We start from the raw sequence: 20,965 nt of genomic DNA on the forward strand, positions 1-20,965 counted from the left end.
ATGTGTAAATGCATTCCCTCGCCATTCATCTTGTGTAGTTTTGGTATGTGATGAGTGCTCCCTTCTGTTTTCAGCAGCCATTTAATGGCATCGAATACCAGCAGAAAGTTTGCTAGGGTTTTTTTTTAACACTTTACTTTCCTCTGGATTGCTCTTGGCTCTTTCAAATGATTTTATAGTCTTACTTAATTTAGGCTTAATTTGGCCCCAAATTAATCTTGATGCAGGATAATTAGCCAACCGAAGAGGTGGCTGACTGTTGCAGCTCTGGGTGAGTCACAGTTATATACCTGTCTCCTTCTCAGGCGGTATGCCCAAACAGTGTAAGTGATCAGAACCACAAAGATAACGGGCTGGAAACTTCTGTGTGAGAAACGTTCTTATTCTTTGACACTTGAAAATAGTTTTGGAAGGGGCAGTCGCCAGAGCACCTCTAATTTGAATTCCAAAAAGGTTTTGTCTATTGAGCATATGGGCTCTACAACAAATACAACACACAAAATTTATAAAAGAATTAAAATGTTTACTTTTTTAAAGTACATGCATATTTTCTGCTATCGTTACAAGGGAAGCAGAGATATTGTTGACTGTAAAAAGTTCACTAACATACCTTTGATGAAACACAAACATCAAATATCAACATCGTGCTCTCTCACTTGAGGAATCTCACTAAACCAACTTGTAGAGAGGGCTCCAGGTCTCCTGCCCTGGAAGGAAGTTGGATGGAGGGAAAGAGGATGGGTCTCATCAAGGGAAGCAACTAGAAAAAATGTGATGGTCACATACAGGCACAGGCCTTATGGTGTAATGTAAACCTTCTGTAGCTGAAGCTCTTCCCACCCTCCAAGCATTTAGATGGCTTCCCCCTGCCTGCATCTTCTGATGTCTACTGAGGTTGCTACTCTGAGACAAGGGCTGTTTCCACATGTTCCCCCCTCCCCCCAAAAGGCGCAAAACTTAATGGAATGGCGTGCCTTCATAACACGATTTTCCATCATGAAATCGCTTTGTGGCACATTTTCTTGTTGACATAATGAGCCAAGAAGCATGTGTGCATCTTGCTGTTTAGGTCTGTCTGTCATAACTGATGTAATAGATCTATTTGACAGGTCCTTGGATGATGCAAGAGCGAAGAAACAGCTTAGTCACCTCACCTGATGTGCTGGGATTGGACACTGGGGGGTGCTATAGATGTATATAAGCCAGCTGTGTCTGGTGTAAGTGTGGAGCTTGTTCCAGTAAGTGCTTGGTGAAGCGCTTTGACACTGAGAACAAAGTCTTGTATATAAGTCACTGTAAAATAAACTGTACATACACTTTTACTACTATAAGTGTGTGGAAGCCTTATTTATAGCTCAGCTACAGTTCAAACCACGCTGTGCCAGCACGCTGTGCTGGGTTATGGGCCCAGAACCGCGTGGTGGGCGTTGAAGGTTCGAGGAACTGTGAGCGGTGAACTCCTGAGAGGCTTGGAGCTGAAGGCTGTGGACGGTGAAGTCCAGGAGTGACTGTCCTGCACTGGTGAGGAAAAACAGCAGCTGGCAAGCTGTCCTCGCAGGGAAGCAGTGCGGAGGAGGAGGAGAAGGAAGACATTCTCCCAGGGCCAGTCCAGATACCAGAGATGGCTCAAATCCAAACAGCCCTGCTGGTGGAGAAACTCACGAATGAGAACTACCAGGTATGGTCCCTCCGTATGCAGCATTATTTGAAGAGGGAAGGTCTGTGGGTCTGTGTTGATAACCCTCCAGACGACCCCACGCCGGCAGAGGCAAACCCAGGGGTTCCAAGTGAAAATGGCATGGTAGAACGCAGTGGTGGTAAAATCCAAACAATAATGAAAGCCATGCTGACAGATGCAGACTTGCCGGTATCTTATTGGGCTGAGGCATTGGGAGCAGCCTGTTATGTCAGCAACAGGGCAATAAATGATATTCCCTACAGAGTTTTGTATAAAAAGGACCCAAAGCTCGGGTATCTCAGAGTGTTTGGGGTTAAAGCATGGGTGAATGTGCCTCTGAAACAGAGAAGAAAGGGGTCTGTCAGGGCAATTCAACATGTGTTTATAGGATATCAAACTGGCATGAAATCCTACAGGTTTGTCACAGCAGACAGAAAGGTTTGCTTTAGCAGATCCGCAAGCTTTAATGAACACAGTAGCTGGGAAAGACTCCATGGTAAGGAGGAGAAATCACAGGTGTTTCTGCCGTTAACAGAGCACAAAGAAGCTCAGAGTGGCAAAAGTCAGCCACGGAGTGTGATACATGAGCAGGAGGTTAAAAGGGGAGAGAAATCTCCTACACAGTCTCAGAGTCCTGGTATGAAAATTCCAAGAATGTCACAACGCTCCACAAAAGGAGTGCCTCCTGTGAGATATGGCTTTGAGCCAGATCTGCCGCAAGTAAATTTTGTATGGGTGCCAGAACCGGCTGACTATTAAGAGGTTTTGTGGCTAGATGGGTCTGAAAGAGAGGCTTGGTTCGCTGCTATGCGACAGGAATATGAGTCCCTCGTAGATCACAAAGTGTTCTCTCTGTCTGAAATGCCAGAAGGGAAAAGCCCAGTGGGCTGTAAGTGGTTGTATAAAGTGAAATATGACCCTAACGGAGGTTTTAAGCGCAAGGCTCGCCTTGTGGCAAAGGGATACTCCCAAATACCGGGGCAGGATTATGATTTAGTGTTTTCACCTACTATGAGGGGGGAAACCTTCAGAGCTGCTCTGTGCAAAGCAAGTGCAGAGGGCTTAGCTGTTTATCACTTTGATGTTGAAACTGCCTTTCTGAATGCAAACTTGGAAGAAGAGGTATATATGGAACAGATTCCAGGTTTTGAATCTGAACAAAAAGGTTGTGTATTAAAACTGCACAAGTCCATCTATGGGTTGAAACAAGCAGCACGGTGCTGGAATTTGTGTTTATCAAAGGCACTAGCTAGCCTTGGGTTTAGACAAGCAGAGGCTGATCCATGTTTATACACAAAGAAGAGTGGTAAGAAGCAATGTTACCCACTGTGCTACGTGGATGATCTCTGTTTTCTATGTAAGTCAACCGAGGAATTGGATGAATTCCAACAAGCAATAACTGGTGTGTTTAAAACAAGGTTTTTGGGACCTATATCCAACTACTTAGGTATGCAAATCACCAGAAACAGCTCGGGGTGTTTTGAGCTGAGTCAAAGCAATAAAATAAAACAGTTGCTGAAGCAGCATGGAATGTCAGAAGCAAAAGAAGTGCAAACTCCCATGACTGCTGGGTGTCTTAAGGAGCCAAGGAATACTCCTTTAGAAAATAAAACAAAATACCAATCATTAGTTGGGTCACTGCTACATTTGTCCTGCTGGAGCCGCCCTGATCTGGGTTATGTGGTGCAGTGGCTGTGTAGGCAGTGTGCAGATCCCGGTGACAGGGACTGGCAAGCAGCAAAAAGGGTGTTGCGTTATTTGAAGGGAACTTCTGAACACAGGCTTGTATTAAACACTACAAAAAGTACTGAAGTGGTAGCCTTTAGTGATGCATCATGGGGTAATGATGAAGGAAGGTCTACTTCTAGGTATCTTATACAAGTTCTGGGAGCACTAGTATGTTGGAAATCACAAAGACAAACAATAGTGGCAACTAGTTTGTATGAGGCAGAATTTGCCTCATTAAGTGATTGTATTCTGCAACTGGAATTGGTAATAAAGTTATTGGGGGATATGAATATCCAATGTCCATTGCCAGTGAAAATAAAGTGTGACAGTTCTGCTGCAGAGCAATTGGCACAACACCAAACAATATGTGCCAGAAGTAAACATATTATAATCCGTTACCAAAATGTACGTGATGCCATTCACAGAGGTATAGTATGTTTGAGTCACTGTAGGTCAAATGAAAATTGTGCAGATCTGTTGACAAAGGGACAAAACCAGGAAATGTTGGCTAAATGCAATGAAATGCTGGGTATCATGCCTCTTGTCTCAAGGAGGAGTGTTGACGTAATGAGCCAAGAAGCATGTGTGCATCTTGCTGTTTAGGTCTGTCTGTCATAACTGATGTAATAGATCTATTTGACAGGTCCTTGGATGATGCAAGAGCGAAGAAACAGCTTAGTCACCTCACCTGATGTGCTGGGATTGGACACTGGGGGGTGCTATAGATGTATATAAGCCAGCTGTGTCTGGTGTAAGTGTGGAACTTGTTCCAGTAAGTGTTTGGCGAAGCACTTTGACACTGAGAACAAAGTCTTGTATATAAGTCACTGTAAAATAAACTGTACATACACTTTTACTACTATAAGTGTGTGGAAGCCTTATTTATAGCTCAGCTACAGTTCAAACCACGCTGTGCCAACATTTCTGACATCATTGCACCACGAAGCAAAGTCAGGTTGGGAAATCGCACCACAAAGGCACGTTGTTCTGTAAGTTTTGCGCCTTTTTTTGAGAGGGGGAGAAGACATGTGGAAACAGCCAAGCTATTGTCTCCAAGGCCCTATATAGCTTCTCCCTTGTGAATCCTCTGATGTTTGCTGAGGCTGCCACTCTGAGAAAAGCTCTTTTCACACTCTAAGCATTTATATGGCTTCTCCCCTGTGTGCATCCTCTGATGGCTGCTGAGGTTGCTACTCCGAGAAAAGCTCTTCTCACACTCTAAGCATTTATATGGCTTCTCCCCTTTGTGCATCCTCTGATGTCTACTCAGGTCGCCACTGCGAGAGAAGCTGTGTCTACACACCAAGCATTTATATGGCTTCTCCCCTGTGTGCATCCTCTGATGGCTGCTGAGGTTCCTACTCCGAGAAAAGCTCTTCTCACACTCTAAGCATTTATATGGCTTCTCCCCTGTGTGAATCCTCTGATGTTCATTGAGGCTGGCACTCTGAGAAAAGCTCTTTTCACACACTAAGCATTTATATGGCTTCTCCCCTGTGTGCAACCTCTGATGGCTGCTGAGGTTGCTACTCCGAGAAAAGCTCTTCTCACACTCTAAGCATTTATATGGCTTCTCCCCTGTGTGAATCCTCTGATGTTCATTGAGGCCGCCACTGTGAGAAAAGCTCTTTCCACATTCCAAGCATTTATATGGCTTCTCCCCTGTGTGCAACCTCTGATGGCTTCTGAGGTTGCTACTCCAAGAAAAGCTCTTCTCACACTCTAAGCATTTATATGGCTTCTCCCCTGTGTGAATCCTCTGATGTTCATGAAGGTTGCTACTCTGAGAAAAGCTCTTTCCACATTCCAAGCATTTATATGGCTTCTCTCCTTGGTGCATCCTCTGATGTCTGTTGAGGTTGCCACTCTGAGAAAACCTCTTCTCACACACTAAGCATTTATGTGGCTTCTCCCCTTTATGGATGCATTGGTGGATATTAAGTTGGCTTCTCCAACAGAAGCTTTCTCCACATTTGAAGCAGGCATATGGTTTCTTACCTGTGTGAAATGTGAGAGAGATGTCATTGTTATTATTTGCATTTATGCTCCACTTTTGGCACTCAAAGTGGATTACAAGTATGATAAAACTTGAGAATTAATAAATATTATTTATTCATTTTAAACATTTAGCTGGCTTTTTTTCCTTGTAGGAACCCAAGAAGACTTACAATATAAATAGGACAACAATAATAAAATATGATAACACCAATCAACCAACAAGTAGATTAAAAGATATGATAACATTTGTATCTAGCTGCAAACATTCCTAGTAAAAGAAAACAATGCAGTTGAGTTGGGATTTTTTAACAGAGGTGCCCCGGGGAGGACACAAACTAACAAATCTGTTTAAGGCAGCAAAAGCTTCAGCGAAGGAAAAACATTACCCCAATAAAAGTCACTTCCTAAGAAGATTCATTACACCACATCGTTGCTCTCTCTACAAGAAAGCCCCTCTGAACTGTTTTATTCATTCTGTATAGTTTCTCTCCTTTGAGAATTTTTTGATTTTCACAAAGGATTTTACTGGGATTAAGCTCTTTCCACACTCCATGTATTTAAATGGCTTCTCACCTGTTTGGATTTTCTGGTCTTTGTTATCACTGCCTCTGCCTCTCCGCCCTTTTCTCTTCACAGGGCACTTACTCCTCCTCTTTCCCTGGCGCTGGGATCTCCCTGGCGCTGGGATCTCATGCAAATTCCCTCCCTGACAGGCGACTAATTCCTTTCTCTGCTTTTCTTTGGCATCCCTTTCTCTTCTCAGCTGCCTGTTGGTTCCCTCTTGATTCCCAGGTTCCTCTTCTGCCTTCAGATCATCGTCTCTTTCTGCAGACACCCCTCCTGGATCTCTCTCATCCTCTGTCTCCCACTGATCTCCTTCAGGAATAGAGGAAGAAAAGTCAACAAAGAGCCTCACTCATTAGGAGACAGCACTTTTCGTAAGAAGCAGGGACAAAATATTTTCCTTCCTCAAGCCAACAGGGAGGGGAATCTGCAGTTGTCTAATTACCAAAGCAGTGGTAGAGGAACAATTGGGGACCCAATGAATTCTGGAAGGAAGAAAAAAGAAGTTTCACCCCCCACTTCCAGTCCCTCAGTCAGCTCTCTTCTCCCCACGCCGTTCCTGTTTGCACAACCCATTTTATTTCTCCCATGGCTCACCTCCCTCCCTCATTTTCTGATCACCAATCCTTTAAGTGAGGGGAAAGGAGACCTCAAGATTGACCTCAGAGGTCCTCCACTGCTCTTGCCCAAGCACAGACAATGAGAGGCAGGGAGAGGAGGAGGAATACCCTTTAGTTCAAGTCATCTGCTGGGACCAACGGCTGCTTCCAAAACACTCTCTAGATGAACTACAGAGCCCTCAAGCCTACTGACTCCATGGAGAGTTACCAAATAGAAGATCCTATCATCCCCTCATCAGCTAATGATGGGAAAGACTCAAACACATGGGACAACTCAGGCTTTGCCTTGGGTTACAGGAAATATCTTCGCAGTTTACATAATTCCCTGTCAGTCTATGGAAACAGGATACACTGAAATTGTCTCCCCCTCTTGCAGCAAGTAATCCAAGTTCTCTTGAGTCAAAGGTTCTTTACTGAGAGATTATAGATCCAGAAAGTATATATGTCCATAGGTTATCCAGAGGCCTTTAGAAGCTTCTGGCAGTACACAGAACTCCTGTTGAGAATGACGTCTTACGTGCTTGCTACAGTATTATCAAACCCTCCACACCATCCTGCACCCTCGGTGTCTACCCAGCTGTTGGTGCAGTTGGTGGGAGAAAGGAAGGAGCTGTCCCAAGGCCGCTGCAGTGAGCCATCTCAGATAAGGCTGTCTTGGGAACCAGGCTGCTTCTGCTAACACACACACACACACACACACAACAGGAAAAATACAGCAAGCAAGCAATATGGAAGGACTGTGGGTAACAGACCTGACATTCCCTTTCTTCCATTAAACTTTTAAGAGGGAGGCTTATTGGAGAAAAGAGGAGGAGCTGTTTCCCTTCAGTCCAAAAGCTACTGGACAAAAACGAGGCCCTGGGCCTTCGCTCTTCTCTCTTTGCTGTAAGGACTCCCTGGCCAAACATCTACATAGGCTTTTTGCTCTGTTTCTGGAGATATTTGCTCTCTTGGAAAGTGAAAGGAGAAACAAACATTTTCACTGCTATCGAGGAGGTCTGCCAGGTCTACCACAATCCCCTTCTTTGCAAACTGAAAACCAATAAATCAGTGAGCAACATCTCTGATATCCTGGCTCTGGCCCATTTTGCATTGGGAGGGGCAGAGGACCACCTGCTTTGCTGTAAGAGGCCCCTTGATGGGATCCACAAGGAAACACAAGGAATGGGGATGGGGTGAGAAAGGCTGGAGAAGTTTCTCCCAACCCAAATCTCCCCAGACTTGTCAGATCCTGACTAGGTTTTTCTTCTGGATGTTGCAGTCTCAACAAAGGCCTCTATGAAAATAGGACACCCTTTACATAGATTGTATCCATGATTAAATACAACAGGTGGAGCTCCCATAGGAGAAAAAACCCCCAGGGAATCCCCTCAAATGGCCCACTCAGTTTGCTTCCCCCAGGCCTTACCTGACAAGAGGACACCTGCACACCTTCCTGACTCCTCTTCACTCTCCAGGAACTGATTTTCCATTGGAAGCAGCTCAGAGTTGAGAAATGGTCCAGGAACCCAAAGTCCTTCCAGGGGAACAGAAAACAAAGCAAAAAAAATGTAGTCGTTTCAAGAATGTTGGTGTGCCAAGAATATGCACACATACATTTTGTGAAGGGAAAGCTTTTTCTAATATTCAGTATACCTATAAGATACTTGTACTGAAATGAGGAAACATCAATAATAACATCAATAACAACGTTCGATTTATATACCACCCTTCAGGACAACTTAACACCCACTCGGAACGGTTTACAAAGTATGTCATTATTATCCCCACAAGAACAATCACCCTGCAAGGTGGGTGAGGCTGAGAGAGCTCTTAGAGAGCTGTGACTGACCCGAGGTCACTCAGCTGGCTTTAGGTGGAAGAGTGGGGAATCAAACCCAGTTCTCCAGATTGGAGTCCCACTGCTCTTAACCACTACACCAAACTGGCTTGAAGGTGTAAACAGACACAATGGTCGAATCCACATTCACCTATTACCCGCATTTTTAACGGAAATCTTCCGTTTGTCTCCAATCCACAAATTTCTCCTCTCCATTCACATTCACGCTTCCAATGCGTCTTTCTCGCGCGTTCCTCCGGCCACACAGCCACTGGAAAAAACGCTTTTGTGTGCGGGACCTCATTTTCCCGCCCAATTTTTTTTTATTTTTTGAATGCACTTTTCCGTTATTTCGATTTTACCATATAAGGAAACATCATCAAAGCGATATATCACATGAACACTTGGAAAGCAATTGGTGCTCGTTTTCGGGCGGGGGATTTAAAAAATCAATAAAAAGGGAAGGGTTTAGGAAAAAACTCTTTGTGGGTGTTAGTGGATGGTCGGTTTGGTTGGTGTCGGTGCTTTGTGTGATGGTCATGGATCCCATAATTGCTATCATTGCTCATGTTATGTGGATCTTAATGGAGTGCCAGATGCAGATGCTGCTGGCCTACCAGCGGTATTCTGTTCAAAGGCGGCGGGCCGCCATCAGGATTTTTTCCCAGAGTTCTGGAACCACTGTTGCCTGGGCGCATTCAAGAAGATGTTGGCGCCGGTTTTTTCGGTTTCGTTTTCTCAGCCATGCCGGACGCTCCTCTCGGCTGGTCCGGGGGGAAACGACCGGGCACCCTGACCGGGCGGCTGATCCGCAAGGATTAGCCCCCAGGACTCCCAGGGAGGGAGCCAGGGTCCGGGACGCGGCGGGAAGAACTCCCCGAAATCAATGCGGGGGGGGGAATTGCCCGTTTGTCCCTATGGAGGCCGGCAGATGTGCGCGGCGCCTCGAGTGCCGCCGGGCAACGAGAAACGGCAAGTAAAAGAAACAGGCGGAAGCCTGTAAACAAGCGAATCCCTTCTGTTCTACAAGCGTTTGTGAAGGAGAGGTTGATCTGAAGAAGACTCGCTCTTCCCCTTCGTTGAGTTCCAGAATTTTGTTGGCGCCCCCCCCCCCCCAAATGGCAGCAAAGAAGCAAAGTCCCGCTCTCGGTAAGTCAATCTCGGCTACCTTGCAGAAGGGGGAGTCGCTCGAAGAGTTGGTGCGCAGGGCGGTGGTGGAAGCTATAAAACCCTTTGTTGACAAGCTGAACGAAACTGATCAAAGGGTGGGCTTAATTGAAAGCGAGGTGAAAACCATTAAGGCAGCAGCGGGGGGGGCAGAAAAGTCTGCTCTGGAAAGTGCGTCACTTGTGAAGGCTACAAAAAAGGAGCTGAAGTTGGTGGAGAACCAGCTGATCGGGCTACAGGTGGAACGAACGCAGACAATTTTGCGTCTCCAAAACGTGAAAGAGGAGGAAAATGAGGATCTGTGGGATTTGGTCTCGGAACTACTGGCGACACCCGCGAGGACGACTAAAGAAGAGGTTAAAAGCGCCATTTTGGAGGTCCGTCGGGCTTCTTCAAAATATGCAACAAAGCGACAGTTGCCTCGTGAGATCATTATTGACTTTTCATCTAAAAAGATTCGGGACACCATCCTATATAACTCATACAATGCGGATTTGGACTTTATGGGTTTGAAAGTCAAGATTTTGAAGGACGTTCCATTTCTAGTCCGGAAACGGCGTTTTAAATATAAAAAGTTTGCAGCTCTTCTGAGGGACCATGGAATAAAGTACAAATGGTTATTCCCGGAAGGAATATGGTTCAGATATAAAGATCAGGCCTATAAGATATTATCAGAAGATCAACTAAAGGATTTTGAGAATAAAAACCCAGAACTCTGCTGCACCAAGAACGAAGAAAAGGAGGAGCCGGAGGGGGGGGAGGAGGAGGAGAGCATCGCAACAGCAGTTGCACAGAGAGAATTGCGTCCGGGACCTAGAAGGGGGAGGAAAGTTTAATCAGAATTTGAAATGTTTATTCTCTGTATGATTAACCACTCCATCATTATTCTATGGAGCTATTTTTGTATTATGACAGTATGAAGGGAAACATTGAAGTGTAGTGTTTAGTGTTTGTAGTTCATTCCCCCCCCTTTTCTTTTTCCACCTCCCTTTGTCCCTTCCCTCTCCCCTTTCCTTGTGATAGTCTGGTGTAGTGTTTTGTAGTTATGAAAAATAAAAAAATTTATAAAAAAAAAAAAAGAAGATGTTGGCGCCAGCAGTTTCTGCAGTGGTTCCTGCTTGCTGAGATGGAGGAGCCGAGGCAGCACTGGGTGTACCCACGCAGCACGGACAGGTGGGAAAACATTGTGATGGTGCACTGGGATGACCGTTGCTGGATGCGCCGCTTCCGAATGTCCAAGAGCACGTTCATCAAGCTGGTGGAGGCTCATTTAAGCTGCAATTTTTTTTGATCGAATCTTTGGCATAACGATATTATGCTAAATAGAAACCAATGCCTTATTTTGTTGGGGCATTGACGGAGATCCAATATTCCCAGACGTGTGTTACCCCATTGTTGTTGCAACTACCAATCAACTCAAGCACCGTCAATAATTTAGGATATTTAATTTTGCTATATCGATAGGAAGAATCTTGCAAGAAATAAATAAAAATTTATTTTTTTATTCATCAGTACTGCGTAAAAGCGATGCTTTGATAAGAATAAATTAATGTTTTTAAAAAGATGTGCCAAATGTTAGAACATCATCCCAGGCAATATTCGAGCGAATGTGAAGTGTCATAGGGGACTGAGTATACGTGGGGAAAGCCGGGAAGCCTGATAGCTGTGCTGCTATGTGATCTTTATTGCACAGGAATATACGCCGTAATTTCGCTATTACATTGATCTAGAGAAAAATAAAAAATAGAAAAAAAACAGAGAGTTGCGCGAGGCCGGTATTAGGCTACATTGCCAAAAAAAGTTTTACACTCAACCAGAAATGATTTCAAAGACATCTGAGTTATAATTCCCAGACAATGAAAGAAAAAATGAAAAACAGGCATTAACAGACTACGGAGCACTTGATAATAGAATCGGCCAATGGGAACGCAGGGAACGGCCAGAAATACTTGAATGGGGGTGGTTTAAAAAAAAGGCACGTAAATTGTGCTTGTAGGCGTTCACGTCCACCGTGAAATTCCCGCAAGAAAACAGTGACTGAAGATCCGAGAGGAATGCGGAAGAGATGCGTGTGATTTATCAGGTAATGTGACCGGCACTCGGGAATGCGGGGAAAAGGTGGGGAAAATGCGTTTAAAAAGGAGTAATGTGGCTTCAGCCAATGTTAGAAAGTCTGGGAAGGAGGAGAAACTGCACAGTGAGGAAGCAGATTGTTAAGCAATGTGAACTGCAAAATTCTGTCTTTTATCAGGGTTAAATGAAAGTAAGAAGGATCCTGTCAAAGGGCAGGAAATTCAAGATGGAAGAGGCCAAAGGACTCCTTGTTGTTCTTCCAATCTACCAGATTATTTCCTAAACATGCAGAACAGTGGGTGGAGTGCCAACCATCTTGGGCCCACGAAGAGGGTCTGATGGTCCAGGATAAATTGACAGGGCTTGGTAAGCACCCAGTGTGGCTTCCATAAGAGCTGTTTCAACCTACAGAAACTGAGCCCATCAAAATCTTAACAAGAATATGCCAACAAATATGGAAAACAAAAGATAGATTATATCGTTGAAGGCTTTCGCGGCCAGAGAACGATGGCTGTTGTGGATTTTCTGGGCTGTATTGCCATGGTCTTGGCATTGTAGTTCCTGACATTTTGCCAGCAGCTGTGATTGGCATCTTCAGAGGTGTAGCACTGAAAGACAGGGATCTCTCAGTGTCAAACCGTGGATGAGATGTTTGCAGGTGGTTTATATCTACTCAGAAAGGTGGGTTGGGTTGTGTCATCCTGTAAGGGTTTCCCAGGGTGTGGAATGCTAATGGAGTGCTAATGCTTCACTGTATCCTGAGGAGGTTCTTTTGCATATGGATTGGTGCCTGATATGCTAATCTTCTCTGCAGGGCTATTGTGGGTTGTAGAGTCTTTTGTTAGCCTGGTGTTTTTCAGAACTGAAAACCATGCTCTATTCATTCTTAAAGTCTCTTCTTTCCTGTTGGAAGTTTTGCTTATGCTTGTGAATTTCAATGACTTCCCTGTGTGCAATCTGACAAAGTAGTTGAAAGTGTTATCCAGTATTCCTATTCCAGGACACCAAAATACTGGAAATTCACAGGGATAAGAGGAGAGTTGCTCTGAGTTGCTCTGAGTCCACCCGGCTCTAGCCAGCCGCTGCTGCTCAGCTCCCTGGCTGGGGTGCAAGCTTGTCTCCCACCCCAAGAAGGCAGCGGTGACCCCAGGGTAGCCCCATTGGGAGACAGCCGGTCTCTGGCGCTGCGAGAGCAATGGATCGAAGTGGGCAGAGCTGGGGTGGACTTTGCCGGGGACATTCAACCAATAGGAGAAAAGAGTGCCATTGTGTCAGCCGTTGCTAGGCAGATCTCACCTGGGCCAAAGAGGGAAAATCAACATTCACAGCAGAGTTACAGAACCCGCTTCCATACCGCCTGCTCCCCCTCAAACATTTGCAACCACCCTGCAGATGAGTCTCTAAGGAAATCAGAAGCGAAGACGAAACCTTTGCTTTCAACTATTCAAGGTCAGTGAGGGAGCATGCAAGCTCCCAGGCTGCACAGAGTCCTTCTGCAGACAACGCTGAGCTCAGGTGAGTAGGGTTGCCAATTTCCAGGTGGGTCCTGTAGAGTTCCCATATGTGCAACTGTTATTGCCAGAAAACAGATACCCCCCCACAATAAATTGGCCTGTTTCTGAGGTTGCCAATCTCCAGGTGGAGCCTGGAAATCTCTCAGAATTGCAACTGAAAGTTTTGTTAGTATTTAATCCTGGAAAGCTTTGTTAGTATTTATGGTGATACTGGACTCAAATTTTGTTCATCAATATGAAAGAAATAAGAAGTAGGACTTAAAACAAAATCCTCCACATTTCCAGTACAAACTGAACACATGAAGCTGTTTTAGAGCAAGTCAGTCCTTTACAGTCCATCGAAGCCCATCCTTATATTGATGTTGGGTTCTGTCAGTGCAGCCCAGTGCCCAACTCCAAAGGTTTTACACTGGGGTGACTGGCCTATCTGGAAATAGCCAGGCCCAGTGCAGAATTAGGGGGCAGCACGGGCGTCTCATGGCAGGGTGTGGTTTGGCTCTCCGAGCCCCTTCAGCCCTAGACACATCCTGAGGAGCTATATAATCCTACCACATCTAAGCCAAGCCATATTGGTGACAACTCAGTTCTTATCCTGGTACACCTGCACAGAGGCCGCAGTGGTGGGAAAGCCAGGCATGGTGGCGCATCCCTCCACAGGCTGTGGCGGCGGGAAGGCCAGGTGCAGTGGCGCATCCCTTCAGAGGCTGCAGAGGTGAGAAGGACAGGCGAGGCAGTACCTACCTCCAAAGGCCATAGTGGCGGCAGGGAGGCCTGGCATGGTGCACCTCCATTGCATTTTTTCACACAATGGGCTTTGTTGCGAATAAAAAAATAATTACCAGGCCTTTTTTTTCTGTAGAACCTGCCTGCTCTATTTTTGGGCTTGCAGTTTCTCCAGCAAATGCTGAATAAGCCAATACAGGTCTAGCTTGCTTTTATTCGTTATTCTTCCACAACATCCCCCACCCACCCCCAAAACTGAGCAGCTTGTTGAACCTTTTACCCAGCCTGGCCTTTCAGTACAGCACAATTTAAATTCTCTATTTGTGTCCCCCCCAAAACTCCTCACAGGTACATTAAGAAAAAAGAAGTTAGGAATCCTTCCCCTGCCCTTTGTATTTTACTTGCTGCTCAGACTTTGATTGTCTGCTATCGATGATTTAATACAAGAAGTTGTCATAAAATCCAGTCCTGCATCTGTACAGACAGCTTCCCCATAGTTTTCAGCCTCCAAAAAATACCCTTTCTGTGGGGCAAGGACCCAGGACTGAGTGAACACCACGGTTCAAAGGGGACCCTCATGGTTTTTGGAAGGTTTGTCAATTGTTGGCAGCACTGAAGGCACCTCGCTGACCACTGTAGGAAAGACTTGATGGGCCTTTGATTCTTAAGCTACCAGCCCGTTTCCTGAACTATCCTGTATCTAAGATTACTGCACTGCTGAAATGGATCAAAACAGCCACTGCCGAGCTCAGCCCCAGAAGGACCTTCTGAGGGGCCCAGATCTCAGGCCCTAGAAGCCCCCCTCCGACTCCCTCCTCACCTAGTGGGCTGGCTTCTCCATCCTCCTCTTCCTTGAGCCCCAGCGTGAGCTGCCTCTGCTCAATCTCAGACGGATCCTGGCCTCCCTTGGAGACCCTCCCAGATGCCTCCTCCAAGGGCACCTGCGACAGCACAGAGGGACCCTTTCAGGGCAGAGCAACAAAGGGGGGGGGGGAGACAGAGGGGAGGGTCCTGTACTCCACCCTGACCGTAGCTAATTCATTGGTATACAATAGGGAGAAATCGAGGAAGAATTTCCTGAAAGATTATAGAAACCTCTGAGCACCACATTTCAAAACAAACAAACAAAACCGAACCAGCCTGGTTCATTGGAGGTCACCCAGGAGGAAAAAAAGTTTTGCATGATAATCTATTCAGTTTCCAATTACCTTCTATCCTCATTCCTGCATACATTTTCTAGAGATTTTAATATAAACAAAAAGTAAAAAGAAAACACTTACATGAAAATAAGAATCAGGCTGCAGGTGCTACTAATATTTAGAACTACACAGGATGGGCCATTAATATGTATTAGGCGCTTTCATGAAGGACTGATTCCCTTTTAAAAAATGTTTTTCCAAAATAGAATTCCGAAACATGGGAAATAAGCAGGGCAGAGCAAACTCCAGGGCAATGAAGGCCGAGAAGAAGGCAACACCACTCACAAGGCCCCAAACTTATCCGCAGACCCCAAACTGTTCAGGAGGAGGGAGAGGGGAGGAGATCGTCAGGACTCTCCTGGCCCAGACCTGCGCATGGGGCTTCCGGTGTCACTCCTGCACAAAGGAGCCTCCCAGGCAAAGGGCCTCACCTGCGTCTCCTGCCGTAAGAGGAACTCTTCAGCCAGGGCCACTGCCTGGGAGCAGCTCTCAGGGCCACTTTCCCTCACCCAATTCTGGATCTCTGGGGGCAGGACGATCAGCAGCTGCTCCAGGATCAAGAGCTCCAGGATCTGCTCCTTGCTGTGCTTCTCCACTCTCAGCCACCCACGGCACATTTCCCGGAGCTGACTGTAAGCCCCCCGTGGCCCCTCGGCCTCCTGGTAGCAGAAACGCCTGAACTGCTGGCGCTGCTTCTCCCGGATTAGCACATCTGCTCTCAAGATGGCTGCCTTCACCTTCCCATAATCCTCTCTGTCTCTGACATCCACGCTGTTAAAGGCCTGCTCAGCTTCTCCACTAAGGGCTGGCTGGAGTCGGGTCACCCACTCTTCCTGGGGCCACTGACAGGCTTCAGCCACTTGCTCAAAGGAGGCCAGAAAGGCCTTGGCATCATCCCAGGGAGAAGGTTTTGCTGGCAAGTGGGGGCTTCCCCATCCAGAGTGAGGGGTTTCCAATGTCCTGAGGAACTCTTGCCACTGGATTTCCCACTGCGCAAGGGAAAGGGAGCCCTCTGCTGCTGGATGATGCCCTGGAGCTCCTGGTCTCCTTCGAAGGAATCCTCCGATGCTCCCAGCCTGGAGGTCGTGAGCAGCCATTCCCCTCCCTGCCAGTCCCTCCCCTATTTTCATATCTTGCCATTCTGTTTTCATATTGGGGAATTGCTCTGTGATCTTTTTCCAACAACAAACTGTAGAAATGAATTACAGTGTTCAAGACTCAGATTCTTTCTGTAAGAAAGAGACAGAAGCAGAAACTGAAAGAACAGATAAAAGTGGTATTGTGTTCTCTGTTTGTATTTGGACTTGTCAGATATTTAAGTTATAGGTAAAGTTACCTCAGTATGATTTTACACACATAATTTGTTAAATCAATACATTTAAATTCTTATTTAAAAGTTTTGAACTTTTTTTAAGGGACAGAATCAGAAGTTTTCTTCTGATCTGTCCTGTATTAACACATTACTCGTAAAGAGCAGCGAATTCTCCACATCAGCAAGCACATGCTTTCCCCACAGAGGCTCCCATGAAGCTCCTTCATACCTTCAGGCCATCAACCCCACCCCTGCCTGATCCAACCAGCAGTGGTTTCTGGAGCCTTTCCCAACCATGTTATTCCAACCAGCAGTGGGCTGCCCCACCTCTTGCCATCACGGATTCATGCGCATGATGCCCATGTCCACAGCAAATACACACATGTAGATTCTGTCCCTGTAATTGGGAACACTGCTTTCTTAACTTTCTCATTCACAGAGAAGCATCTTGTAGTCAAGGGACTGTGTTCACAGCCAGATGATTGTGCATAGGAGGGGGAGAAGGCAGAACCCTCACGCCCACTCTCTCCTTGATGCACGTTGATCCAGCATGCTTATGGCCGTGTGGAGAAGGCTAAGAATTGCTCAGGTCACTGAGTCAATTCACAGGGCTCACAGGGAAGAGATGAGCAAGCCCCAGCCAGTCTGCTCAGGCACACACTTCCACAGGCCCAAAGTCTGCTGGGAAAATGGCACTTCCCAGTAGACTGGAATCTCTAGGACAGAAGTATCACCTACACACTAAAACACACCTGAAGATTCAGAAGACAACCTTTCTCTCAGCCATAAATCTCACACCCCTGAACTCCTGAGACTGTCGCCTACAAGAGGACATGTGCTGGTGCTGATCCACTCTCTGGTTCTGGACCTAAGGCCTCCTATGTGGCCTGCTTGGAAAAACCTTGTATTAGACATTGCTGTGAATAAGGAAGTGGGGACAATATAAATCCTCTAAGACTAACCGACTAACACGGCTAACCCCTCTGGACCTATAAATCCTCTGAAACTCCAAACAGTCATTGGATCACCCCAGATCACACAGCCCTGAACTCCAGAGACTGTCCCCTACAAAAGCACATGTGCTGGTTCTGATCCAGTCTCTGGTTCTGGACCTAAGGCCTCCTATGTGGCCTGCCCGGAAAAACCTTGTATTAGACATTGCTTTGAATAAGAAATTGGGGAAAATATAAGCGCTCTGCCCCCCAAATTGGTTCTGGTGCTGTGAGCTCCCTTTTCGGCTGCCTCCAAGAAGCTTGTATTCGGAACAGTTTCTCTCTCAAAGCAGCCCTGGTATCGGGTCTGCTCAGATTTGGAGCCTGGACTAGAGTGTTAATTTTTATGCCCTTTCCTATTATTCCCAGTCTGATATACTGTAAAACCACCACGTGTCCTTTTGTAGGGGACAGTCTCTGGAGTTCAGGGGTGTGTGAGTTAGGGTGATCCAAAGATTGTTTTGGGACGCAGAGGGCTTATACTTCCCCACTTCCTTATTCACAGCAATGTCTAATACAATTTTTTTCCAGGCAGGCCACATAGGAGGCCTTAGGACCAGAACCAGAGACTGGATCAAAACCAGCACATATCCTTTTTTAGGGGACAGTCTCTGGAGTTCAGGGCTGTGTGATTTGGGGTGATCCAAAGATTGTTTTGGGTTTCAGAGGGCTTATATTTTCGCCACTTCCTTATTCAAAGCAATGTCTAATACAAGGTTCTTGCAGGCAGGCCACATAGGAGGCCTTAGGTCCAGAACCAGGGACTGGATCAGAACCAGCACATGTCCCCTTGTAGGGGACAGTCTCTGGAGTTCAGGGCTGTGTGATTTGGGGTGATCCAAAGTTTTTTTTTTCTGATGCAGCTGCCGCCCCTATTTTGAAGCTGTTTACTCAAGATCTGGGTTTTGTAGGATGACCCAGTCTAGGTCCACTTAGAGTGGTGAGTCTTCTGAATATGGAGGTGTACAATATGTGTTCCTGCAAATTTCATTTTGGAGTTTAGAGCTTTTCACTTTTTCCACAATATTTTTCTTTGGCTTTGCGAATAAGGAACTGCGTATAAGGAACTGGGAACCAACTTCTGCTTCGTCCCTGGCAAGGCCTGCCGGAGCTTCTCCCTTCCCGCCCGCCGCTCTTTACCTTTCCAGGCATGCCCCAGTCCGGCTCCAGCCTCAGTCCTCCTGCTCTCCTCCAAGCAAACCCCGAGCCCCAAAACAGGAAGTTGGAGGCTTCAGTCTCTCTCTCCTCCTTTTGCAACCTCTCTAGAAATTGAAACTTTGTCACTGTAACCCTCTCCAATCCTTAGAGGCAAAGACGGAGGTGGTGTCCTTATTTTAATGCTCATGGCTTAATATTATTTTAGAAAGAGTTGGGAGAAATGTGACTTTCTTACAGGCCCCACCAAGATACTCCTGTCTTATCCCAGAGATGAAAGGATTATCTGGCATTACTTTGCTTATGCTCAGAGGCCAGAGGGAAAGGAGGGTGAAGGGACTTGTCCAGGATCTGAGGCTCAGCCCCAGGACTTACTGGAAGGAGGGGATGGGAGGCAGCTGGGGGACAGCTACCCAGTCGCCCCGTCGGACACCCAGGCCCCGAACACCCCACCCTCTGGTGGGGGTCTAGGATCCCAGGCAGAGAGAGAGAGAGAGAGAGAGAGAGAGAGAGGACAGCCAGGAGGGGAGTAGACTAGAGGGAGAAGGCACAGGAACAGCCAGCCAGCCAACAGCAAGCAAGCAAGCCAGCAACCTCACCTACAGTGGAGCAAAGGCAGCACAGGGCCACACCCCAACCTACAAGCAGGCTAGAAGGGATTAACAAGGACTAGGTGAGGCTGGGAGCAAAACAACCACAGATGAGGCTGCCTGAGGCAATCAGCAAAGAAAGCCTGGCAGCCAGCAAAGAAGGCACAGGTGTGGCTGCCCGGAGCAGACAGCAAAGCAGCTTCTAGTGCTACTGCCTAGGACAGCAAGGGCCATGGCTAGAGGGCTGGAGGCGTAGCAGGCAACTGGAGCCGGGAATGGGTGAAGGGATCTAAGGGAGGTCCACCCACAGGGTGGGGTAGAGAGGGAAGGAGAGAGAGTCAGTATAAGCGTGCTCTTTTCTATTGTCCTTTTTATGCTGATATCCAATTTAAATATTTAAATATTTAAGCCCTGTATGTTTTAATATGGAATGTTTTAAATGTTCTTAATGTTGTTATCCGCCCTGAGTCTGCTCACGGGGAAGGTGGAATACAAATATGATATAATAAAATAAATAATATGATGGGTTTTTCTGATACCCACAAGATTTACTGTCTCTTAAAAGATTTCTCCTCTGATACAATTGAGAAGGTAACAAAGTGTTTAAAATTTGCTATAAAACTGCACCAGGAGAAGTTTCAGAAATAACTGTTGATATTACTCAACTGTTTTATATTTTGTTTTGTTTTTTTAATAATTTTTTTTTGGTAGGTTAGCATATACATTCAATATAAAAACATTAATTATTCTTCCCTTAACTAATGTATGCCCCCACCCCTCCCTCCCCCCTTTTATTTTAACTTCCAGCAGCGCTAGAACCGTTCTGTCCCTGATCATTACATCTAGTTTACATCTTATCTTTTTAATTACAGGTAAAGTCACTTAATATCTATATTTCAGTAATTATCAAAGATTACTAATTTCCCTTTTATATCCCACTCAGTTTCTAAGTAATCCTTCATTTTCTGCCAGTCTTCTTGAAATTCTTTTGAGGTTTGTTCTCTCAGTTTTCTCGTCATTTTATCCATCTCTGCCATGTATAACAGTTTTTTAATCCATTCTTCACTTTCCAGTATCTTCTCTTGTTTCCAGTATTGTGCATATAACAGCCGTGCTGCCACAATCATATAAAATAACAATGTTCTATCTTTAACATTAATCTTTTCCATATTTAATCCTAACAGTAATAGTTCCGGACTTTTACTCAGATTGACCTTCAAAATTTGCAGCATTTTCTCATAAATTTTAGCCCAAAAGGATTTAGCTTTTTTACATGTCCACCACATATGGTAAAAGCAACCCTCATGTTGTTTACATTTCCAGCACTTATTTGACATATCTTTACTCATATTAGTCAACTTTTTTGGTGTCAAATACCATCTATAGAACATTTTATAAGTTTTCTCTTATGTTGACACATGTTGATATTTTTATCGTATTTTTCCACATAACTTCCATCGTTATTTCTCTATTAATATTTATTGCCCATTTTACCATCTGCGTCTTAACTGCTTCATCTTCTGTGTCCCATTTCAATAAGAGTTTATATACCTTAGAGATCATCTTTGGTCCCTCTCTTAGCAACAACTCCTCTAGTTCTGAATTTTCCCCCCTGAAGCCCACCTTCCTTTTATCAACTTCATAAATACCATTAATTTGTCTATATTGTAACCATCCATATTCAAATGGTAGATCTTTTTGACTCTTCAATGTATAGACATTTCCATCCACCGACAATAATTCTTTATATGTTAACCATTCTTCTCCATTATATATTGAACGTGGGCTTATCACTTCTGCTGGGACAATCCACAATGGTCTTTTCTCCCCCAT

The 20,965-nt window shown here is 45.5% G+C and overlaps 1 protein-coding gene across 1 annotated transcript in view; it reads right to left on the bottom strand.

Moving 5' to 3' along the window:
- Positions 1 to 18,587, bottom strand: part of LOC129328767 (zinc finger protein 665-like) — a 47,931-nt gene extending 29,344 nt beyond the window's left edge. The window contains exons 1-6 of the mRNA XM_054978044.1: positions 18,528 to 18,587; positions 15,515 to 16,312; positions 14,705 to 14,825; positions 7,997 to 8,104; positions 5,978 to 6,280; positions 4,499 to 5,404 (exon numbers count right to left, since the gene is read on the bottom strand). Of these exons, the coding sequence (XP_054834019.1) occupies positions 4,499 to 5,404; positions 5,978 to 6,280; positions 7,997 to 8,104; positions 14,705 to 14,825; positions 15,515 to 16,234 (2,158 nt within the window). The 5' untranslated portion in view covers positions 16,235 to 16,312; positions 18,528 to 18,587. The remainder of the gene's footprint in view (positions 1 to 4,498; positions 5,405 to 5,977; positions 6,281 to 7,996; positions 8,105 to 14,704; positions 14,826 to 15,514; positions 16,313 to 18,527) is intronic.
- Positions 18,588 to 20,965: the final 2,378 nt, after the last annotated feature.

The sequence above is a fragment of the Eublepharis macularius genome, chromosome 4, assembly GCF_028583425.1.
Source record: "Eublepharis macularius isolate TG4126 chromosome 4, MPM_Emac_v1.0, whole genome shotgun sequence".
In the NCBI taxonomy this organism is placed as follows: domain Eukaryota; kingdom Metazoa; phylum Chordata; class Lepidosauria; order Squamata; family Eublepharidae; genus Eublepharis; species Eublepharis macularius.